The sequence below is a fragment of the Rhamphochromis longiceps genome, linkage group LG22 (genome assembly GCF_057381845.1).
Source record: "Rhamphochromis longiceps isolate RC_006_pf linkage group LG22, R_longiceps_female_GT1.1, whole genome shotgun sequence".
Classification (NCBI taxonomy): domain Eukaryota; kingdom Metazoa; phylum Chordata; class Actinopteri; order Cichliformes; family Cichlidae; genus Rhamphochromis; species Rhamphochromis longiceps.
In genome coordinates, this window is record NC_140577.1 from 9,027,599 (window position 1) to 9,052,288 (window position 24,690).

At 40.0% G+C, this 24,690-nt stretch overlaps 2 protein-coding genes, 1 long non-coding RNA gene and 3 other non-coding genes across 11 annotated transcripts in view; all 6 read left to right on the plus strand.

The window, feature by feature from the left end:
* Window positions 1-4,841: 4,841 nt before the first annotated feature.
* On the plus strand, window positions 4,842-7,749 carry LOC146643373 (uncharacterized). 4 transcript variants are annotated; one of them, XR_014909422.1, is made up of 6 exons: window positions 4,842-4,967; window positions 5,373-5,943; window positions 6,448-6,547; window positions 6,832-6,881; window positions 7,252-7,338; window positions 7,449-7,749. It is a non-coding gene; the product is annotated as an uncharacterized LOC146643373 (long non-coding RNA). The 4 variants fall into 4 exon arrangements; XR_014909423.1 differs by having other exon boundaries at window positions 4,853-5,767; window positions 5,855-5,943; XR_014909420.1 differs by having other exon boundaries at window positions 4,877-4,967; window positions 5,855-5,943.
* LOC146643374 (small nucleolar RNA SNORA9) lies at window positions 5,152-5,286 on the plus strand. Its single transcript, XR_014909462.1, has one exon. It is a non-coding gene; the product is annotated as a small nucleolar RNA SNORA9 (small nucleolar RNA).
* Window positions 5,982-6,116, plus strand: LOC146643375 (small nucleolar RNA SNORA9). Its single transcript, XR_014909463.1, has one exon. It is a non-coding gene; the product is annotated as a small nucleolar RNA SNORA9 (small nucleolar RNA).
* LOC146643376 (small nucleolar RNA SNORA9) lies at window positions 6,601-6,734 on the plus strand. Its single transcript, XR_014909464.1, has one exon. It is a non-coding gene; the product is annotated as a small nucleolar RNA SNORA9 (small nucleolar RNA).
* Window positions 7,750-9,838: 2,089 nt separating the features above from the next.
* rbm43 (RNA binding motif protein 43) lies at window positions 9,839-12,404 on the plus strand. 3 transcript variants are annotated; one of them, XM_085396815.1, is made up of 4 exons: window positions 9,855-9,897; window positions 10,352-10,441; window positions 10,932-11,007; window positions 11,107-12,404. In XM_085396815.1, the coding sequence occupies exons 3-4, from the start codon at window positions 10,999-11,001 to the stop codon at window positions 12,283-12,285; spliced, it is 1,188 nt and encodes a 395-aa protein (XP_085252941.1). In that variant the 5' UTR covers window positions 9,855-9,897; window positions 10,352-10,441; window positions 10,932-10,998; the 3' UTR covers window positions 12,286-12,404. The 3 variants fall into 3 exon arrangements, with proteins under 3 accessions (XP_085252942.1, XP_085252941.1, XP_085252940.1); XM_085396816.1 differs by lacking the exon at window positions 10,352-10,441 and having other exon boundaries at window positions 9,839-9,897; XM_085396814.1 differs by having other exon boundaries at window positions 9,858-10,441.
* A 5,423-nt stretch (window positions 12,405-17,827) lies between these two features.
* Window positions 17,828-24,690, plus strand: part of myo1g (myosin IG) — a 65,985-nt gene continuing 59,122 nt past the window's right edge. The window contains exons 1-2 of the mRNA XM_085396123.1: window positions 17,828-18,677; window positions 22,986-23,194. Of these exons, the coding sequence (XP_085252249.1) occupies window positions 18,583-18,677; window positions 22,986-23,194 (304 nt within the window). The 5' untranslated portion in view covers window positions 17,828-18,582. The remainder of the gene's footprint in view (window positions 18,678-22,985; window positions 23,195-24,690) is intronic.

A 24,690-nucleotide genomic window follows, 5' to 3' on the forward strand; every position in this document is an offset into this window, starting at 1 on the left:
CTAAACTCAATTATGCTCAGTATTAATTTTATCTCTTTGTAAGTTTATTGGTGCGGTCCTCCAGAACAGTCCCAGTTTCTCATGTGGCCCCCTGGGAAAATTAATTACCCACCTCTGGTCTAAAGCAACCCACAGTGCTGTAGTGGAAATCTTTTGAGACTGGGTTCACTCATGCAGTAAGGACCAAGGGGCGCCTTTAAGAGTTCACATAACAAAGAAGCCTCAATTGTATGAATGTAATGACTCAGCTTCTGTGTGGAGGCATCGAGGACTATCGGAGCTCCTCTTTTAAGTGAACTGTGCTTGGTCCCTCTGGGAAGTGGCCTCTGTAACCCCTCCAATGAAACAAAATGTTCTACAGCTGCCATAAATAACAATTTAGTGGCGTCATTATAAGATGATAAAGGTATTAATGTCATGCTTTTAAATTGGGGAATACAATACTGCCTGTGTTTTGGAAGTTTTTCTTGTTTATAAGCCTTCTTCACACATGATCTCAGATCATTTTGAGAGAATAAGTTTTTTGTATAGTTGCAACACACAAAGCAGGAAATAATCTGATGCAGATGGCTTCACAATGCTGGGTGTGGTTTAGATACAGGTGCTCCCTGGGTAGAGTGTGTATCCAACCACTGGCGGGTAACACACTATGCTGTTACATGTGCTATCCAACATTACAAAGACTTTGTGTTCAGGATCTAGCAGTGTAAAGACCAGCTAACGTCCACTATGACTTTTTTTGTGCGTTTGCATCCTCACACTCAGCTGAAAAAAACGTTCTTGTAAAGAGCTGCAGTGGAAGTGAAGCGCAGCTGTAGATGTGGTTAAGAGCTCAAAATTTGTTTAATAAAATTATTTTTGACACTTACGTTGAAAACTTTGAAAAACTGAAAAATATGAAAATAAGTCCTTCTTAATTTTTATTCAGTGTACGTTTCCTGGGGGCAGAATTGGAAGTAACACACAAACTTCAAACGGGACATTAGAATAATTTCATGTTGGTATCTTTTTTTTTTTTGCCTGTCCTGTTTGGATCTTTAGCCATCAGAACTGTTGTCTGAAGGCCCAGAAAGATGCCAAGTGGATTTACTTTACCAACTGGATCATCATGGCCTTGCCATATTGGTCCATTTGATTGACCTTTATTATAATTATGTATTTATTTGATTTGATTTTCCAGTTGTTACAGACGGGACAGACATGACTGGGGGATAGGACAGGGAGAAAGAATGAAAGAAAGAGAGGGAGAGAAAGAAAAATAGAGGGGAGACGAGATGGTGAGAAAGGGGGGAAGAGAGAGAAAAAAAGAAAGAAACACAAACAAAACACCTGGATCACCTGTATGGGGATAAGAAAAAACAGATGAGAAAACAAACAAAACAGAGCAACATAATAAATACAACATCATCACAATAAACTAGTTAACAGTAGATACTAAATATTACATGTTATTGTGCAGCACGCAAGATCGACAGCACAAAGTGTGCTCCGAGGTAGCAGCCAAGAAAGGTATAGTTTGTGTCTGTGAAAACCTGTGTGTACACCTGTGTGGATCGGCACGCTTGTATTCAAAAGGTTTCTCCATGTAATGATCTGCTAGGGAGTGTGGGGAGCCATAGCCCCATCCCCCAGGGTATGAAGCAGGTATGGAGGAGATCCAGGCCCCAGACATCCAGAGGCCCCAGAATACGAGGACCCGAGGAGAACCACCAGGAGGACAACCGTGCCACCCTCCTGGGAAGAGCTGAGGAGAGCCCCAAATGTCTTTTCTGTGATTACTTTAAATCATTGGTGAGATGATAATTTGTTTTATCAAACTCAAATCAACTCACTCGCACAAAATTAGTTTAATTTACTGCAATCTCAAGTCGGGTGTCTCAGTACACACACATCCAAAGAACAAACAAAACAACACAGTGTTTGCACAGCGGTGCCATTAGTGGCACCATACTCACTGACTGATACAGACACTAGCTGAAGCCGACTGAAGCTGGGTTTGTGCAGCTGAGCTGTTGCTGCAGCTTTCCTGACTCACATTCAGTGCCAGTATGTCTCCTATTGAACATGTCTGGGATACACTGGGTCAGCATGTTCATCAGACGCAGCCACAACCAATCAACACAGCACAGCTGCCGCCTGCACTCACCCAGAAATTAGTTTTCTTCTGAAGATCTGGGACACTATTGTGTCCTTCTTCCTGGATAAATAAAGCTAAATCATTTTTAATACATTGTTTATATAAAACAGCTAAGACATAATTTAGTTGATTTTCTTTTTCATTTAAATGTTGGAAAAAAAAAACTTGGTGGCAACACGCAAGTTTTCGATATTGTTTTGTAAAATCCCAAAGTTCCATGTAAAAGACCTGAGCACATGACACCAGCATGGACTACTTTCCTCTTTTTTATGATCTAATAACTGATATGAAAGGAAAGCTAACATTAGAATATAGAATTTTCTTATTTTTGGTCATTTTTGACTAGAGGCTGAAATAAAATCATCTCAATTTCAACGTCTCTCTGATCGAAACTGTTTAAAGCTGTTTCGGGTAGATCTCCTCATGAAACAAAACACTTTTGGAATTAAAGGCTGAAATAGGATTATTATATATTTGGTTTATTGTTTACAGTTTATGTAGGTTTTAAAAATCTATCAGTTTTTCTTTAAGTCTCAGCATCTTGCCAAAAATATTAACCTGTGTTTTGTCCCTTTTAGGCCTTCATCTGTATGTAGGCCGTGTCAGCTGAGCGAGCGTCACTGCAGGCAAACAAAGCTGAAATTCTTTTCGGACGTCTGCTGATGGTGCAGGCCCGGGCAGACGGTTGCTCATCTGTAGCTCACATTGTTGTACCGCCATGCAATATGAGTCATCGACCACAAGAGATCTCCTCATGGACGCTCCAGAGCTGCCAACACCCACCACCAACGGCTGTCCACTGGGTTATAAAAGCCCTCCTACGTAGAAATAGTCCATGCTGGTAGATAAAAAGCACTTTTCAAAATGTTTTTCTCTGTGTGTGTGTTATTGTGTCTGTTCATGTAAGAAAAACTAAAAAATATGTGAGGGGAACAGATTGTGTTGTCATTGTAAACTACTGTACACTTGTCTCTCAATAAAAATATTTAAAAAAAAAAAAAAAAAAAAAGTTTTTCTTTTATGGGTAAGATTCTATTCAGTAAAGTATTATGTAGCATCCATTAGAGAAACTACTGCTAATTAAAATTTTTATTAGAAGAGCACAACAGCTCAGTCCAAGGAAAATGAAATATTTTTAAAGCACTTTCCTTAAACCTGCATGTATTTGCTTTGGTGTGATCCCACAATGTGGTGATTCTAAAAATAATTAACAGTAGTTTAGTGTTTCTGGCTTGTGAAAAACAGATTTATTAAGCCCAAGATTTTAATATATTTTAATATATTATGTATTGGTTTTGGTAAATTCTTCTTAAGAAATTTTTTTTTCTCTATTTAACTTCAGTGTTGGTGATGTTTTCCCACAGACTGTACACTAAAATTCCTTTGCGCACTTACCAACCAACAGGAACCTCAGAGATCCAGGCCAACCCAAGCCAATATGCTCCCTTAGGTGAATTCTACTGATATACTTTAATTTACAAACATTCTTACAATTTGGTAATGTAAATCTTAACCACCCATATTGCCATTAAGCTATTGCAGTATAACATCAGTCTAATTATTCCTGTCACAGTACTTTAGTGTTCTGCAGAAATCATGGTACCCAGCATTACTAAGGACACTGAAACCATGACGAGCTTTTGCATCTAGTTTTTAAACATAACCTTATTTGACTGCAACTGCAAAACAAATGGATATGTGTTAAGGATATTATCTGCTCAAAGTCAACTGTCCCAATGATGATCAGTTCATTGATCCATTTCTGAACAGCAAAGTGACCTGAGCCAAAGGCCATCGTCAAATGACTCTGTGGCGGGGGCGTGGTTTGCTGGCCTGCTGCAGAGGAAGGGTGACACAGTGAGCTTTCTGGGCGGCACGGAGGTGGGGAGGCAACAGGTGTATGGGACTGTGTTTATGTCTTTTTGTGTGCCCACAGTGAGCTGGAGCAGATGATGCTGGCAGAGAGACGGAGTGGCTGAGTCCGAGTCGGGTGCCAAAAGATTATTTTCAAAATAAAAAGACACTAAGCATAACCCGTGTGTGTGTTGGTCCTGTGTCACAGACTACCATCAAAATTACAGTAGTTGCCTATCTGTCTTCAGTGGTCTGCTGCCAACCCTGCCAACCAACTACAGCTTCTTTCCTCACCACCACCACGCTTTTTTCTCTGCTTTAAGAACTGGAATGTATCTTTTGTTTGAGAATGTGATAACTGTAACCCACATAATATCCTTAGGGATTAATAAAGCATGCTGATTCTGATTCTGATAAGATTGCTTAAAAATTCCTTTTTTCACCTAACAAGTGCAACAATCTGTGTGGAAAGTGTTGTCAATCCTTTATTGTTATTAGGGAGGCTTGCTTACACATAAAGTAAGTACTTCAAAACTGATCATGTATAAATCAGTGGATGAACAAGTTTAACATCCTGAGTAAGTCACTGAAACTGGTAACCAATAGAAAACCCCTATGCTTTAAACAGATTTTAACTTATTTTCATTTATGGTGTCTATTATTATTTTGTCACAGTTTTACATTCTTAACCGTTTAGCTTTATTTATCTATGCGTGTATGTATTTTTCTATGTATTTATGTTTAAAAAATTTACAAAGGGAAAAAAAAATCAAACCAACATTCGGTAGCCATCTTTGGTGTTTTACTGCCCCCTGCTGGGAAACCCCGTGCACATGCTAAACCTACGTCACATCCGCACAGTCTCCAGTTGAATTCAGTGGACGAACATGGCGGTGCGTTTGATTAATCTGCTACCATCCAACCTGAAATATGAAGTGTTTCAGCTTTCGCACACCAAGTTATGACTTTGAAGCGGGTAGGTTACGTTACAATTTACTTATTTTTTACATTAGTCGCGTTTTAAAGTTTTACACGCCGCGTTTCTTTTTCGTTTCTTCCAACTGGCTGTCTCACACACATGGCAGACTGAGTTTAACAACAGCCGGTGTTTCTTACTTTGGGCCCACAGGCTGAAAACATTTTACGGTGTTGTGAAAATCCTGCAGACCTTTCCAGCGAGGCTCAGCCTTCGGTGGCTCTGTCCTTTCCTGTTGTGTCTGCTAGAGAAATGTGAGGCTGTTTGAGGCCCTGCTGTGACCCATCATGGCAGGGTTATAGGTAAACCTCAGACAAAGTAAAACAGATTTTAAAGTGAGTGATTTTAGTCATTTTGGTTTTCAGTGTATCAAATAGTTGTCTCTGTACATTTGTGTTTATTCAGGTAGCTGGATTCTGCATTAATCCACAGGGGCAGTGCACGAAGGCTGGCCGCTGCCGTTGATGGCATATGGGTAGTGTTGGGAAGGTTACTTTTAAAATGTATTCCATTGCAGAATACAGAATGCATGCCCCAACGTTTCTTGCCAGAGACAGAGAGAGGCGTTGAAAGGCTGCCCCAACGGAACTTATTGTTTTCGGAGGAAAACACGAACACGGAGTACGGAGTACAGTCGAGTCTTAATAGCTTACTTACAACTGGGCTCGTCAGGCTCTCTTCTTGGCTGCAGTGGTTATTATTATATTTACATGCTTCCAGCTCCCGTTTTTCCTTGATGACAACTCGTACCTTTCCACTCGCCTTTTTCTCCCTCCTCGCGCTCACAGACCCATTACAAAGTAAAACAGATTTTAAAGTGAGTGATTTTAGTCATTTTGGTTTTCAGTGTATCAAATAGTTGTCTCTGTACATTTGTGTTTATTCAGGTAGCTGGATTCTGCATTAATCCACAGGGGCAGTGCACGAAGGCTGGCCGCTGCCGTCGATGGCATATGGGTCACGAGATGTGACCATGGTAATTTCTTCATCATAATCTTCCCTCTTGTAGTTGGTTTGCAGACCTTTCCAGCGAGGCTCAGCCTGCGGTGGCTCTGTCCTTTCCTGTTGTGTCTGCTAGAGAAATGTGAGGCTGTTTGAGGCCCTGCTGTGACCACTCGCTGCAGGGTTGTAGGTAAACCTCTGACAAAGTGGACAGGTTGTTTTGTTTTGTTTTAAGTGATTTATCAGTTACAAAGCAGGCATTCCTTATTTCTGTGCATTACTAATGTTCACACACAGACGGCGTAAAAGACAAGCAGCTTCAAGGTGCGAAAAGATGTGTTAAACCTTCTGCAAAGAGACTTTTGGTCCTGATGAATCTGAAACCTTCAGTATTTCTAAAAAGTTCAAAAATACTGTCAGAAGTAAAGTTAGGTAACATTTCAGGCAAAATTCCTTGCTGAAGTTTACAGATGCTAATATTTGAAATGGATCTCAAACCACGTAAACCTCACATTTATCTTTCTCTGTGTTTACACAGGCGGCTGGCTTCTTCAGGAATGACTCATAAAGAGTAGCACATGAAGATGGGCAGCTGCCATCTTCAGTTCCAACCGCGTGGACCACGAGTTGCAAATAAGGTAATCTCTCCATCGCCGTCTTCCGTCACACATGACGTGAATGTGTAGGTGGTGTGCAGACTTTCCAGCGAGGCTCAGCCTGCAGTGGCTCTGTCCTTTCCTCTTGTGTCTGCTAGAGTAATGTGAGGCTGTTTGAGGCCCTGCTTTGACCGTTCGCTGCAGGGTTGTAGGTAAACCTCCAACATTATTTTACTCTGTTTAAATTGAAGCTGAAGGCTTGTTGTAACACTCGAGCGTTGTATTTTAGCTTCTTTACTGAACCTGTTTTTCTATTTTCTGCACAGGAGAAACCACAGCATGTGTCTGCTGTTGATGTCTCAATAGACGCCAAGTGGTATGTTCACCTGGACATCTCTTAACTGTAATAAGTGTCATAGCAGCAGTTCTGGACTAACACAAAGGCTCTTTCATTAAATCCAGAAGTGCGAATTGTTTTAAGGTCCTCTCACAGAGGCCTCACTCATTACCTACCACTAAATCCTGTGTTTACAAAAAGAATTACGTGTTTAACATCAGTAAGATATTTCTGTTAAATGCGCCATGTTTCAGCATTTAGACGTCAGGTGCAAATAAATAAACAAATGTTTATTTAGTGAACTTTTGTGTGTGTACGTTTAGTCCGGCTCAGTCAGGTTGTTGGGTGATGTCTCTGTTTGCACATAAACAGTTCTGTAAATGAAACCTGTGCTTCTCGTCTTTTCTAGCATGGCAGTGCTTCCAGAGAAAAGCTCTCCAGTGCAGATGGTTGTTGTTGCTCAAAGCGCCAGAGATTTAAGAGTCTGGCCTCACAGGTGAGAAAATGAATCCATGAATATCTGACATCTTTTTATTTTTATTTTTTAAAACCATTTTACTAAACTGTCTTTTTTTTTTTTCTTCTTCTTAAATTTGTTCTCTGCAGATTTCATCCAGAGAGCCGGAGAACCAGTTGATCAAGCAAAATAAATAAATATTAAAATATTTTTTATTGCACTGCTTTAGTAATGTACAGGTTGACTGTCATTTGAAGCACTTGTTGGTTAAGTTGACTTGCAGATTTTGTGGTTAAATGTTGAAAGAATCTGTGACACTAAAGAAACTAGAAAAATGTATTTGCACAGAGATAAATCGATTATAATCTGTTCTACGTTTAAACACATGAAAGTGTTCAACCAATTGAAATGAATACTAGAGAAACATTAAAATAAAATCATGAAAATGGATTTTGTTTTATTTATCTTATTCCTTCGAGGAGCTGGAGCAGGTGACGTTGGGAAAAAGTTAAAACTGCTGGCTAAGGCTAAATGTAAATTCAGTAAAATTGTAATTCACATCGTCAGTAATGACACATTAGACCTGGAGTGACATGTTTAGCTGCTTGTTCTCCATAAATTGCTGGCTGTCTGAGTGGTGTCCAAAAAACCGATGTGGGCTTTATAGATAATTGGGAAACTTTCTGGAGGAAACCTGGTCTTGTTAGGAGAGACGGCATCCATCCTACTTTGGATTTTGCTCTGCTCTCATTTCTAGAAATCTGGCCAAATTTATTAACCCTCCAAAACGTGACTATCTAGAGTTGGGACCCGGAAGCAGAGTTGCAGTCTCACACGCCTCTGCAGCTTCTCTGCTCCTGTTATCCCGCCCAAAACCCCATCCCCTTAGAGCTGGGTGGAGAACTCCAGGCCTGAAGGTCCTGTGTCCTGCAGGTTTTAGATCTCACCCTGGGTCAACACACCTGATTCAAATGGTTAGTTCATTACCAGGCCTCGGGAGCACTTCAAGACAGGTTGAGGAGGTAACTTAACTATTTAAATGATCTGTGTTGAATTAAGGACACATTTGAAACCTGTAGGACACCTTGAGACCTGGAGTTCCCCGCTCCTGCTTTGGACAGAAAACCCAAACAGACTAAAAACCAGCAAAAAAAAAAAGGATTTAAACACAAAATATTACAGAGACAGAACAATACAGTAACCAAAACGGCACTAAGATGTAAAACAGTGAAATACGGATTATTAAACAGAGGTCTCTCTTCTCTGCAGAATTTGTTAAATGCACATTTATCTGTCTACTGATTGAATCTGTGATGGGTAACCAGCTTGTCTTCTTCTGGCTGCTCCCTTTAGAGGTGGCCACAGCAGATCTATCATACTGGTGGTGGCCAGAGGGCCCGGTGGCGCCAGTGTCCGGCAGCCTCACCTCTGTCAGTGCGCCCCAGGGCAGCTGTGGCTACAATCTAGCTGCCATCATCAGTGTGTGAATGGGTGAATCACTGAATGTAGTGTGAAGCGCTTTGGGGTCCTTAGGGACTAGAAAAGCGCTATACAAATGCAGGCCAGGCAGGCCAGATCTTTCCTCTGTCACACCAACATGTCCTCCTTCAATACATCTATTAAATCTTCTCTGTGGTCTTCCCTTTCCTCGCCTGCCTGGCAGTTTCATATTCAGCCTCTTTTTGATACCCTCCAGCCATAAATGGCTTGTGGGGTATTGTCAACACCGTGCTGGCCTGGGTGAAGGGACAGTTTGTGAATGCGATAACTGGAGAACGATTGGAGTTGATTTGATACCGTAGGTACATCTATTGAAAATCTTGTAGACTTCAAATCTCAGTTTTCTGATAAAGTCGTGACTGTGTTAACAAGGTGACAGGATTTTGAAACTAATACCAGAGGTGTATCTAGTAGGATGCTGAGGGGTATGATGGAGTATTAGGGACACATTAAGAAAAAAAATATTGAAAAAAGTACTATTTCAAGATAAAAAGTTAAAACGTGGGGATTACAGTTGTTATTTGAAGACAAACTGTCATGGCTGCTGATGCCCTCTGCAAAATGTTTTGTGTAGATGCTTTGTGTAGTGGGATTAGCAGCTGTGGAGGTTTGTCCCAAAACAACTAATTCTGCCTAAATGTTTAATTCTGCATTACATCCACGTGAGGGCGCCATTGCACTACATGTAGGCACTAAAGGTTAAAGACCTGTTTGACTTTAAAGCGTGACCGTGATCTAATTGGGTTTCTCTGTTTATCTAACACTAATAAATTGATATGACAAGTTTAATGGCTTTTAACGGCCTTTACACAGCAGTGAGACATTTTTAGTCTGTGAACGAGGCGGAAATGAACCAACACCTTTTTAAAGTGTAAATAAACCTATTTTAATGTATCCCAAGAGATTTCCATTTAAAACTGGTTTATTTTTAAGCTATAATTTAATTATTGGTGGTAATAAATTATATGTTTTGCATGGTTTTCTGTGTAAAAAGTGTGTGACGGACGTGACGTGTGAGTTTCGATTTCGTCCTGACTTCCACGGGGCTGTGGAGTAAACAAAGCCGGTGTCATGAAGACAGAGAAGTGAGAAGTAACAGTAAGTTGTGGGTCGTCAGATCCTCGGTGTCTGTCTGTTTCTGGTATCTTTACTGAAACTATGATGGAGTAATCTCAAGAATCAGCAGGAGCAGTGTTCGTAAAAAAAAAAGTTTAGAGGGGTTTAAAAAATGAAGTTTTTGCTTTGCAGTGGCTGCACATCATACCTGCACATCTTTTATTCAGTTTTGCGGGTCAGTAATGCTAATCTGCACATGTTTTGTGTCTATGACTGACCTCAAAGCGCTACTTTCACTTTCGATTAAACTAAGTAAACGCGACAGATCCCGTGCTTTGTCTCTCTGGCACCAGAAAGTAGAAAACAAGTGAGTCTCAAGGGGTTTCCAGCTCCTTCCTGGAGATGCATAAGCAGGGGGGCCTGGTTAGGCGGTTGGGGGTTCCAGGTGTTTCACCAGGTGACAGGACAGCTGAAAAACATCGGTTCATTTCCTCAGACCTAAGCACGGAGGAGGGGAGGTGCTGTAGGTGTGGTGTGCCCCTCTCACCAGCCCGGACAGGCCGTCATCATAGTCCAGGACCAGAGGGTGAGTCCACCTGGAGCTCAGCTGGCCTTAAACAGGGGGTCAGGTGGAGGTGAAGGTGTTTGCTGTGGGTTGGACGTTTCTGTGTGGATAATAATAATTTCAGCCATTCAGGGTGCATTAATCTGTGGTACTTTAGCGCCCTCTGTAGGCATTAGAATGAAATGCAACAACAGTAAAATTGCCTCCGCGCTCCCGTTTTTGTCTTGGACTATGATAGAGTAGCTTTGCATGATTCACAGGTCAAAATAGTCTTTCTTTATCTGATCCTGGGTCCTCATGCAGACCCTCAGTTCATCCTCTGAAACAAGCTGTGCAGTGAATATTGTTGTTTTTACTTCAGTTTTATTTAATTTAGTTTGCAGAGTGGGTTTATTTACCAGCACTAGGTGAGAGGAATAAGGGATTTGATTATATGTTATTACAGTGAATCAGGACACTTTAACGCCCAAGTTGAGGCTATAAAATAATTTTAACATCTTTTTTTTAACAGTTCCTGCTGAGTTTAGCAGACTGATGTGCTGCAGATCGATGATCAACAGTATCATTTAACCGTGAAAATGTCTGAGGTAACTTGAACATTTACTGTTATTTATGTTCTATTAGGTCAGATTTATCCTTTATGTATTCATGCTGTTGGTCCTTCTCTCCCTCTCCCTTGTCCTCAGATGGATTTCCCAGTGGAGGCAACACTACATTTGAAAGAGTTTCAAGATGAGAGAGAAGTGAAGAATATCCTCAGGTTGCATGGCTTTGAGATGCATGATCTAGGAGAAGGTCAGGTGCGTGTAAAGGGTCATTTTTCTAAGCTCAAAGAGGTAAAGGCTAAATTAGAACAGCTTCCCTTATCACAAACCAAGATGTCGCCATCCTCTTCATCCTCACCAACCCCAGTTGCATCTTCTGGAGCCATTCCCAAAAACTACAGTCACAGAGACAAGCCCCCACACGCTGCTCTATCTTCCCCCACCTCCTCCTCATCATCAGCGCCAGGCCCTTCTCGTAGCCATCCAGCCTCTCATGGGTACGCTGCAGGCTCGTCCCCAGACCAGCGTGGTTCCCTCAGGCACGGAGAGAAGACTTTTGTCATTGATGCAGATGTGTTCAAGTATGCTGACCGGTTCAGGAAAAAAGAAATGGACAGCATCCTGATCAGCCATGATGTGAAAATGAAAGCACAGGATTGTGGTGATATGGTCAACATCACTTTAACGGGGGGGAACTCAAAGATAGCACTGAGTAAAGTGCAGAGCCTTATGGTTTCTCTTAGCAATACACTACGCACACAGGAAGTTCCTCTGCAGGACATGTCTGATGATGGCAAAATGCTTTTAACGAAAATTAAGAAAAAAGGAAACGTCGACGGTTCGGTGCTGGTGTGCGAGATGGGCGACAGGCTTCATCTTATTGGCTCATCTCGCGAGAGCTTCTTGTTAAAGCAGAGGTTGCTGGATGGGCGTGACCAGCACGGACGCACGGGGAGAGCCTCAGCTAAAGGCTCCAGAGGAAGGAGCAGCTCCGCTCCACCGACTAATCGCAAGAGCACAGAAACAGCTGCCAACCCTGATACATCGCCCGGTGGAGCCACAGGTTACTCCCCATCGAAGCACCAGGATGATGAACAGAAAGATGCCACAACTGGGCGGGAAGTTGATGCTTTCCACAGTCGGCCAAGAGTGTGGTCTCTGTCCCGTGAAAATAAAGATGCAAAGAGGGTCAATGGTAACCCGAAAGAGAGAGAAAGTAAACCTCCACCTCAGAAGTCATCCAGGTTAAATAACCTTTTAACATTGAATGAGATAAAGAACAAATTAAAAAAGATAAATAGAAATTTTAAAAAGAAGTGAGAGAGAATCTCTCTTGACACAAAACAGAGCACCGCTGCTCTTCTTGTGTGTGAGTATTTAAAAGGGTCTAAATGCATGTTTTTTTTTTTCTTACTGAGTACCTGTGTGGTGTTACACCACTAATCCTGAAACCAGGGCTCAAGCTTGAAAGGAATATGCGTTTGCCTTTTAAGGAAATGCAACCTGGATCAGTGGTTAGCTTAGCCTAGCATAACGACTGGAGAATGACAATAAACCTGTTTGTTGTTTATTTAATCCAGACAAAACACGTGTTTTGTGGGTAGAATATGTCCTAGCCTGGTGCTGTTTCTGCAAAGAATAATTTGACATTTAAAAAAAACAAAAGATTTAAAATTAATCTACATATTCTGAAAAGAGACAGAAGGTTTTATTTTATTTTTGCAGATGCCACCAGTGTGTCTGACTTGGCTCTGTTAAACTAACAATACTGAAACAGAGCTCATCATTCAAACGTCTAAAAGCATCTGAAACCAGAAGTAATAAAATGTCTGCATAAAGCACGAGACTGTGGACCTCCCCACCACTAAAAAAACACACATCAGTTTCCTGTTTAATAATTACATACAACAACAGAGGAGGTAGAGGTGAGCCCTTCCTTCTTCCCCTTTTCTGAGACTGCTGGTCAATATGTAGTGGATGGAGCCACCCAGTGATTAGTCATTTTAACGAAACAGCTCCATCCTAACTTTTTTGTTATTATCTGAGGAGTTTCAAACCTCACTGTTACTTAAAATTAACTAAATGAATAAATAGTTTGTGTAGTGTTGTGAGCAAACTTTCAAAATGCAAAGAAATGTGAATCAATGTTCTGTTCAAACAAGAAAACAAAAGCTGTTTTCATGTTTAAGGAGCTTAAACCAAAGGACTGTTTCTGTTCATTTTCTGTTGATGATTGAACTGTTTTATTGCTGCTTTTTTTACACTCAGACTTGTTAGATGATGGTGTAATCTGTCAGTCGAAGGTCAGGCCGATGGCCGGGTCAGATCTAGTTATCCTCTGGTGACCCTTGAATGAAGGCGGTCATTTATGCTGTTCAGACTTTGGGAGATTTTCCAGAGGTTCATTTGGATAAAGTCCAGACTGCTTGAATAATGAAGGTTTGTGCCTTAAACCTATCAATGCTGGCAGATACACCACTACCAGTACGCCTATCTTTATAATATCAGCTGTGTAGATGTACCAGTTTATCTCCGTTGTTTACCTTTAACTTTTTTTAATACTTTAAGTGTAAACATTGATTTATTTCTGTTTTGTGGTGCAATATTCTGATTTTGATTCTGACACAACACTCTTCAAAAGTAGATTTTTTAAACATTTTAAACACTAAAAATAAGCTTTACATAAAAAGGATTACACACTGACATGTGCAGAGGAGGGATAATGGATATACTGGACATGCTTAATATGAAGGGGTAAAAGAGGAAGACCAGGATGTCGTGACGGAGGACATGCAGAGGGTCGGTGTGACAGAGGGGGATGATAAGGACAGGGAGGACAATGAGACTAACTGAAAATACCATGACTCTGTATTTAATAGTTAATGAAACGTTTTTATTGTCAACTCAGTTGACTGACATCTCTTAATCGTTAGTTTTGATGGTCGCACCACCATTGTTTAATATTTTCACACATCAGTATTTGCTCTGGATCATAATGGCTCACTGAAATGCAAAGTATGTGAATGTATAAACCAGTGAATAAAAAACAAGCACTGTGCACATTTTAAGGTTACGCGATGTTTATGAAATGTGATGCATCTGTGTTTTTCTTCTGGATCTTTTAGTGACTGTGTGCTCTGCGCTATCACATTTTCCCTGTAACATCAATGGAGTCAGAAAAAGATGAGGGGAAGCCAGAGCAGGAAGTGAAAAAGTCTCTGACGTTGATCTGACCTGAGAGAGGAAGTATTGATGAGGATCTAACAGGCTCACTGTAATAACTGAAAGACCAGCTGAGTGTTTGAGTGGATTTTGCTGCCATTTTGTGGTAATAAATTTAGGATTGGACACTTAAAGGAGACTAGAGGATGTCAAGAGGTAGATGAACGCCCTGCAGTAGGTAGGCGTTTTGTTTTTCGGTCAAAAAGTCCCTTTACACGTCTATTTTCCAGTAAGTGTATGTATCAAGTGTAAATCATAAAGACCACACACTGATGACTATGATTATGATTCAAAGGCTGTTTTTTTTACGTAATAATGAAAACACATTAGTATGGTGAGAAATGTCTCCACGCAGCCTCATGTTGTGGTTTCCCTGTTTTGTTATCGGTCTGTTGCTAGGTTCAGTCACACACTGAACATGAAATCAAATACTGACATATTTTTTATTCATCAAGACAGAAAACTTAAAGATAACCACTTTTACTTCAAGGATTAGAGTAGCCACATTACACCAATCCCATCTCAACCTCGAGTTAGTGCTTTACTGAAGCTTTCAGCTGTTTCATAGACTTCATCAAATGACTTTTGTGGGCATTTTTTATCATAAAGACTCCCCCATTCATGCTGACTTAAAGGTTAAGCAAGTTGATTCTTAGCATTAAATCTGAAAACCACAGACAACAGCTTCAGTGTCTGAAAAGTATAGGAGAACGTGAAAAATGCATTCTTTTTATTGACCACCAGGGGGCGACACTTCTAGATGCAAAAAGATTTCCAGTTGCATAGTCTATGGGAAAACAACCCTCAACTTCCTTAATCTGTGACCACAGTACACTTTTTGGATGAATTTTCTGCTGAATTAATTAGGGAAATTAAGTGAATTATGGTCACTAGTGCTTAAAGAGCTACAGTGTTTTTGGCCTGTTTGTGATGCTGGAAAGCTTACATACAAAGTCACAGGGGCTGTAGATGTTGTTTAAATGCTAAAAATAGTCAGTGCTAGTGTTTTGCTAGGTGGTTGCTATACAGTTATGATTAAAATTTTGTGGATATAAATTACATAGTTATTGCTGAGCTACTGACAAGAAATGAAAAAAACAAAAACAAATTAGGTATTTTTTAGCCTGTTGCTAGGTGGTTGCCAGGAAGTGTAATGGTGTCATAATATACAATGCATAATTCAGCACTTGTGGATATAAATTAGATGTTACTGTCATCAAATAAAAATGATATAATGTATTAATTTTTTTTTGTTTCCGGTGCATTAAGACTTTTTAGGTTGTTGCTAAGTGTTCATAGCATGATGTCATCATTATATCTGAAATAGATAAGAACCTTAAGAGGCTAAGATGTACCTGCGCACTGAGTTTGTTAAAGTGCTGAAGGCATAGGAGGAGTTTTTTAAATCCAGTTTGGTGAATTGACTGACTCTTAGTGCTTTTCTACTCTACTTGAGCACTTTATAGAAAGTAAAAGTACTTTATAGACAGAAACAAAGACACAGGTTAGAGATTTTGTGTCATAGCCAGAGTATTAGAGTAAAAAAGAACAATTATCCAGGGCATGGTGACCAATCACAAGTCATTAGCCAGTGAGTGTGTGGATTTACCAACTTGATTCATGGTGTGACTGACTGTGGTCTGACTTCAGGATATGGCATAAAGCCCGCACCCTAAAAACATTTTTCCCAAATATGGTTTCTATCATTTAGAAGTACAAGTAGTTGTTAACACACTGATCAGGGTTCAAAAGTTCCCTTTTCTTGTAAATAGACAGGAAAGTTTAGTTAACCCAGATCATGTGTATAATTCTTCTTGGATAATTGGTTGGGTAAGTGGGGATTGCCAAAATATGTCCATTTCCTAGTGTGCACGTTCTTACTTCCTCTCCTCACATTTTAATCTCTTCCACAAGAGATACAAGCGGAGGAGGCAAGGGAGGACAGGAAATTGAAGTAACAGGCATTTAACAAAATGAGACATCCTTTCCATGATTGTCCTTAAGCACATTTAAAGGACAATATAAAACCAGGCTTCTTCGCCCAGAGGAGTCGCCGCTTGTTGGTCACTGGAAAAAAATGCAGGTTTAAAAAGCACTTCCACACTATATTAGAGCAAAACGTTTATGGTTTTTCATAAAGAGCAGCTTCTTATCCTTATCACAGACTCCATTTATCAAAGAGACAGTACAGGCATGGATTTGGCTCATCATGGCAAAAACAGTCCAACTGAGTCATGCAGTCACTTGTCTGTGCTTGGAAAGATAAGTGAGAACTGCAGGAGCATGTTGGAAATGCAGATTGAGTTTAGACTCACTGACTCGGTGCTGAGAGGAATCCAGATATAATCATCTGAATGTATAAGTTCATCCAAATGGGCTAAATGGGCTTCAAGGTTTGAGAATAAATACATTTTTAGACATCTGTTCATCAAGTCTTTGGTCTTACTCTATACTTAGACACATTTAGAGGAAGTGATGTTTTTTCGTCATTTTCTACACATCACCATTTTTATCTGAACATGCTCCTAATAAAGGCTGAAGATATAATTAATCAAAGTCAACTGAAAGCCAAATTCATCATTAACCACTGAGAAAAGGTTGAATATACATATATATATAAATGAGACTGCCACGTTTATAAAGCGAAGCTAATGTGGAAGCGTCTGAAATACCTGCATTATTTCTGATCACCAGCAGGGGGCAATGTTTTAGTTTCAAAAGGGAACTCCACTGTATTGATATCTGTGGAAAATTGACCTAACTGCTCACTTGATTTCAGACCCCAATAAACACTTTCCTGATTAGTTACTGTCCTCAATCTCTACTTTCAAGTCCTATTTAAGAAGAACTGATGCTCTTTTTGTGAATTACAGCCCCATTTAGAGACAAACAGACAATAAAACAGGGAAACGCTTATATGCTGGGAAAGATCTGCCTTTCTAGGCTTCTCAGCCAGATTAACCATTCAACTGAGAAATCTACTTTAAGAAACAAAATTAACTTTGATTTATGTCCCTTGTTTGTTCAGTTTAATTTGTGTGTTTTTGCTACATTTTTTGATGTTTTCTTGTCAGATTGTCAGATAACGGATAAAACACCCAGTGCAGTTGCTCCATGGTGCCAAAGAAGCAGCTTAAAGTATCTTAAATAAAAGATCCAGAATACTAATGCTTGTTTTTGTTATTAGATTTGAAACTGGTGCAGTAATAAGCCCCATGACACTAATGCTTAAAGTTGAGTGAGTGTCAAAGTTATTTTAGCTTGAGGTTCTGACTCTTGAAAAGGCTGTAAAATTAATTAGGTTGCAGTTTTTCACAGAGATTTAACACCTTTTGCAGTTGAGAGAATGAAACGGATCAGGCAATGCAAAGAGTGCCAACCCCACCCCAGTGTACGCACTACAAGAGCCTGAAATTTTCACAGTATGAAGATGAAATTTTGCGTGGCTTAAGTTATTGTAGAAAAAAAATTGATGATTCTGAGGGTGTGAGGTGGGAACGTTTCCTAGATTTGAGATCTTGAGTGATCTTGAAGTTAATAGCTGCTTACCGTATGTTGATAGTGGATAAGTCTCGATAATTCTTTTTTTGATTGTCAACCTTTTATCTAAATTTAGCTCTTACTTCATGATCTTTGACTAAAAGCCAAAAATGAGGCAATGTTTAGTCAAAATGGGTTTGGAAATCTGTCTTTGTCAACATTCCTGTAGCTCTGAACTAAATCACCCATACGTACATACTAACATGCTGCTGGAAAACCTTATCTTCACCATCTACAAACTGGAAACTGGTTTGAGAGAAATCTCTGAGGAACATGATGCATTGCTGATGCGGAACTAAGAAAGGAAATGCCACGAGATTAAGACCATTTCTCTACCCCCAAATTAGTAAGGTTAACTGCTCTTGTCTGGCAGCTTCTCAAATGTGAGTTTCTGTTCCTGGAAAGTAAAGATATAAGTAAAAAAAAGCGCACATCTACACACATACACACACAGACACACAAAAAGACAAGGCTGAAAGGCAAGCGCGTTAAGCACTGTTTAGTGACAGCTAAGAAATTTGGACGACTTGTGGCAGGAAGACAGAGCCGGAGGAGGATGCAGAAGCGGTTTGAGCTTTTAAAGATAGCCTCCTCCTATTTATATAGGTCCGTGTGAGGGCACAGGCGAGTGACTGACAGCATGACGTGCTGTAGCATGTTACCACAGCAGTGACTTGACTGAACACAGCCTCAAGACCCAACCAAAGATCACGCCACGCCTACAGCGCACTCTCTACACACTACCGGGTCCCAGAAGTCGAGCATACTTCTCTTTCTTCTTCCTTGAGGTGCTTTCTGTTCCCCCGGGTTTGGTCTGTCTTTTATTTTTTTTGTGTCTAGCGAGTTCAAACAGGGATGGCGGAGCTGGAAGGCCTGGAGTTTGGGAAGTCAGACTTTGTGCTCCTGGACGAGGTCACGATGGAGCAGTTTATGGAAAATCTGAAGCTGAGGTAAGGCCTGAGATACAGTTAGAGAGGAGGAAGGGAGGGGAGGAGGAGGGTGGAAGCAGCTGGATGGTAGAGATGCAGAGGGTTATACTTCACGTGTACCGGATGGTATGTGAAGGAAAACAGCTGGGTTTTACTTTGTTTAGCCAGCTATGAAGGGATAAAAAAATAAAAGATAAATTAAGGTGAATACTGACAGGATTTAACATGTGCAAGTTAAAAAAAAACAAACGGTATAAATTTCATACAACAATACTGATACTAACAGTTTGGCGTGTTGAATTTATAAGCTTGTGGCTAAGAGAGGATGTTACAATAAAACATAAAAGGGGAAAAAAAGACCATGACTCACTTCTACCTCCACGTTCCCGCTCAGCTTCAGTGTAAATGCTTGTGGTTGATCTGTTCACCACCACACCTCGTTCACTGTCAGGGGAAACAAATTACACACATGGCAACAGACCAAACCTAAACAGTTTAATATCCTGATATAACTTTTTTCTGGTTTTGTTTTTATGACCTTTAGCGTGTAAATGCTTTCGGTCCAGACTTTTCTCGCTTCCTCAGAGACCTCTTAGAGGGGCACCGTGTCCTCATTTCAAATTGTGAGAAGTCACACAGCACTTTTTATCCAGGCCGTCGTCATCCTGAAGGATGAGCAGAGGGAGCCAAAACACCAGAATGTCAGACACTGTTAAATGAGACTTAGAGAGAATAATCACACTATATCAGCTGACGTGTGCACAGCTGATGGCTCTAGATGAACATTTTTCACATCACTCTGGCCTAGAGTGTCACCAGAAGCTTGATTAGACTTGTCTGGGGCCAAAGAACAGCTACCAAACTCATAGACAGGTGACAAATTAAAGGAAAAACCTTTAATGGTTATATCTGGTGCCCAAACACCTTATCAGATTCTTCTTCTTTTTTTTTTTCTTTTGATTTTTCAGTGATCTGCAATTTGGGAATGCTACTAAGTACCATCCAGTCAGTCAGAACACTTTTACTGTATGAGCTGACATGAATAACTTGAACGGGGCATGAATTTTAGACACTGAGGTCTGCAATGGTTGCACTCTCTCGGGGGAAAGAAAGTTTGCATTTCTTGGCTGCATTTGGGAGACACTTTATAAATACTTACAGAAACTACACGATTACTGACACCTCTAAATAAAATGTAATATTAATGTAGTTTACTCAATTAACTTGAACTGCTCATTAGTACATAGATTGATGTATTTGACTGCATTCAAATTTTAAAAATAATTAAGGACTAACCCTCATTTACTAATATGTAAAGTAGTTTAACCTATGCTACAGCCATACTAAGGAACATCATGGCTGGGGACTGTGGCACAACCAAAAATAGTGCAATGGTGTGCAGTGAACTTGCAGCCTCGTTGCTTTTTAAATGGTTCTTTGGAAATGAGGACCGGTTTGTGACCACTCGCTGCCAGTTGTTTGAAAGGGACGATCAATTTTAACATAGTTTCAATCCGTCTGTTCCAACACAGATGTGCTACACATAGCTTTTACAGCTACTGCTAATTTCTAACTCTTGTTTGTTGTAGGCAATTCACAAAAAAAAACCCAAACAAAATTTACAACATTCAGTTGCATACATTTCGATACAGTCTGCTATCCGCTTGCAGTTTAATGGGGTCAAGTTCCCAATTACATGCAATCCGTTTGTGATAATACAACAACTGCAACAAATAGTCAAACACTGCAAATATTTTGCTGTCTTTTACAGCTGCTGTCTTCATGCACAGACACAGGATTTAGATCACAATGTCATATGTGCTGGGCAACCTTGTTTTAAAGTAGGTTTACCACTATATAATATATTGTAGCATTATAACCTGAATACAAACACTTTGTAACCAGTTCAGTCAGTCTGAGCTTGTGTGGAGACTTGCTCCCAGCAGGCAATCCAGCCATCACCTTGCAGTTAGAAGTGACCAATCTGGTCACCCAGAGGTTAAGTGTGCAACACCCTGTGCTTGACCCTCTGAGTTGACTTAGGTCTAAGCCACTGGTGAGTTAGACATAACCCCAACCCTGGCCCTAACCAAGAATATCTAATTTTTGCTCTCATTACACTGTTCTGCCAAAGCTTGGCTATCAAGAAACAAATAAAAACTCATTCTAACTGACACAGATTATTATTTTTTAAACGGTTTAGGGTGGTTTTAGTGTTGGAGTTACCACCCATGATGACTTAAACCTCAAAAGGTAAACCTAATTTTTAGCAGCTGTAACAAACAAATTCTCCAAATTATGAAGAAATCACGTTTTTATCTTATTTTCTTAAATAATTTTAAGAAATTTAAAAGATGCTTGTAGTAGTAGAAACAGGTTTCAGCACTTGTCTTGGAAATGCTTTTGGCCACTTTTGTCAGTTGTTTAAAAACACTATTCTAATTTCCAATGACTGTGATGACAACTAGCATGTAAAAACTGCATAATCATCAAATCTGAATGAAAACTGCTTCAAAACTATGCACAAGATAAAGTTTTTCTTCTTGAGCATTATTATTCTATCAACATCTTTGCCGTTATAAAATTATCCAATAGATTTCAAATTCAGGATTCTCTGATAGAGCCACATCTCCCTCTTGTTTCTCTGGTATAGCTAATTATTGCCTGAATACTCAGGTTGGGAAAACTTAACTATAGACGCTTTCAAACTGACCTTAAATACATAAACCATGCACAGATAGTCCACAAACATAAAAATACAGTGGTTTTTTTGTGTAGTGCAGGAGGACATGCAGAGGGTTTGACAGAAGGGGATGAAAGAACTGTTCCTACTACGGTGACCCCAAGTGGTAACAGCCAAAAGAAGAAGCAGTTTTGGTGTCTGACAGTTAGTAGCATGACTAAAATCAGGAGCACGATCGCAGATTGGAGCAGATAAAATGAAATAGATGCAATAAACTACTCATCCATCTATTTTTAATCGCTGAACCCGTTCAGGGCCTGGAGCGCATCTCTGTTGTCACAGTGCCAGAGGCAGGTGTAATGTTATGTTAACAGTCAATCGCAGGACCGATGCAGAGAGACAGATAATGTTTCACACTCCCATTCACACCACTGATCAGGGAGTGGTTAACACTATGGCCTCATTGCAAAAAGATTCCTTGTTTCCTATCTGCTGGCTGGCTTTTCTCTGAAGAGTTTGTGCATTCTTCCTGTGTTGTTGTGAGTTCTGCCCAGGTACTTAAGCTACTTCTCACATACCAAAAAATAGTTGTTTATTGGTGATTCTAAACTGGCTCTATGGGTGAACAATAAACTAACAAATTACACAACGGTTATAATAAAAGCACGTGCGCAAGTTTTATTATGTTGATGGTCTTTAGGTTAAAGTTTTAGACAATTATGCAAGTGGTCTGAACTTACTTTCATATCCTGGTGGAGCCTGAAACTTAGCCTGATGCAAAGAGCCAGCACAAGCACATTAAATGGAAAACACCATGAAATAAACAGGAATCATTCTTTAAGACAGATTCCAACCTCTGAGTTGAGACACAGCATTTCTGCCACATGTTGAGCAAACACAACACCTACCATCTACAAAGCTACACATGCAACACGACTGTTAGGTCTTATTCATTCTAGCAACCTGTTTATCCTCTGTGGCATGTAGTCTTAACCCCTCCCAGCTCAACAAACCCAGTCAGATTACCCAAGGCTTGGTGACGCCCTTCGAGCCGCAAGTTTCATTTCCTGCTTTCAGCATGCAGACACTTGTGTCACTTCCTGTCAGCTGTGACATAGTGGTGCGTGATCTTCATTTTCATGTGCATTGTGAAAAAATTAATGGCAAATGCAGCTAACTTGCACCTGCATACCTGTTAACAAAAGAGTGAATAAACGACATAATTCTATCTGACATACAGTCCAGACTGGACCACTACAGTCAAAAGGAAATTGGTAGTTAAATCTACAGTAACTGGAGAAGCAGATACAGATAGAAAATATATGACACTGGCTGAGTCAGAAAAAGTATTGAAGAAAGGGGGCTGGGGTAGAGGCGGGTTGCACAGTGGCTTATTCATGCACAAAGGAGCTTAATACATGCATTTGATTTGCTAACTTGCTGTGTAGAAGGGTATAAGTAGATATGAGCTAGCACTAAGATCAGCTGATCTGTGGTTGATCTTGACTCTATGGCTGAATGCTATGTTTTGTGACTTCTTTTAATCTCAAATGTGCACAGCAGGTCTGCAGGTACTGCATTTGGAAAATCTATATCACAAATCTTTAATAACAGCAGGTGTATGTGATTGCCTTTTGTCTTGTCAGGTTCGAGAAGGGCCGAATCTACACCTACATCGGAGAAGTGGTCGTCTCCGTTAACCCATACAGGCAGATGGACATTTACGGCAAAGATAACATTGAAGCATACCGAGGCCGCGAGCTGTATGAAAACCCTCCTCACCTGTATGCAGTGTCTGATGCTGCCTATAAAGCCATGAAGAGACGGGCCAAAGACACCTGCATTGTCATATCAGGTCAGACTAACCTCACTGCTGTTTACTTTCAATAACCTCATAATAAGCTTGTAATGTCTGACTGGTGGGATTTCTGTTCAATGATGAAACCTTCTTTGGTTTCTCTGATTTTATGTTTATTAAATATTTGGAACAATCCGATGAGGAATTAGATCATTTTAACAACTTCAAAGCTACTTAAAGGGAAATTATAGAGAAAACTAAACTTTAGTCAAAATATGAACCCTCTTAAGTATGACTCTGCTTTTCTTCGTTTGTGCCTTGACAAAAATATGGAATTAAAAATGTAAAATTGATTTAGGTGCACCTTGCTAGCACCAGGGTGAACCCCTTTTTGCCTTCAGAACAGACTTAATTTTTCATGACATGGATTCATCAAGGTGCTGGCAGTATTCTTCTAAAACTTTGGTCCATGTTCACATGACATCATCACACAGTTGCTGCAGATCTGTCTGCTGCACATGATGTCATTCACCCATTGCACCACATCTCAAAGGTGATCAAGTGACTGTGGAGCAAATTAGAGTACAGTGAACTCACTTTCATGTCTATAGTAGACATGAAGAGTGAAGTATTGGAATGTGATTAACTGATTAGATACGTTAATGAATAGTTGAACAAATGCGGCTAACAAAGTGGCTAGTGAGTGTAAGTTATCAGGTTGCTATAACTGTTTAGGATTTTTCTATTGTAAAAGTAAATCTTCAACCTAATATGAAAACATTGCACTTAGCACTTAATATCATTGTTAATTCAACAGTTAACATGATAATATGGTGAACATTTAGGTTAAAGCACCATGCTAACATTTAAAACGCAAAGCTAACTAGCTTGTATAGGTTCTCGGTCATTCAGGTCATGGTAGTCTCAGGATCTACACTACCAAAGAAAGCGACTGGACTTCTTTAAGTGTTGTGAAGGCCTTTCAACCCACTTAAAGAAGTCCAGTCGCTTTCTTTATTTTTTTCCAAGGTCCTTAGTTAACTAGCATGATGCTAATCCCAAAGTTAACTGTTATGTTGGGACATTGAGGTTAATGCTAGAGACAAAAGTTATTTAATTAATTAGGAAAATAATTAACAGTAAGGAAGCACCGATGCTGTACTTGTAACTATACCAAATAAGGTGGCTATACCAGTAGCAGTATTAATTAGTAAACTGGTTTTCTATCATTACCTGAACAGGCAGCTTGCCTAAATCTGGATTTAAAAATACATTTTTTGCGTCCCTCTACTAAAAATCAGCAGTGACCTTTGACTGAATTGTAATCACAGTGTTCCTGGAGTTAATTCATACACTGTTTTCAGGCTTTAGAAAAACAAGTCCTATAATGGGAGACTTTTATCACTGTTAATCACAGATCAGATCAGGATGGTAGTATTAGTATAGTTAAAACCTATACAGGTTTTTACTATAGGGATACAGAATTGAGATACAGTCAAAACCAGTGACTGTAAAATCAATTTAGGGTTAAACAGGTGACAGCATGGGACAGC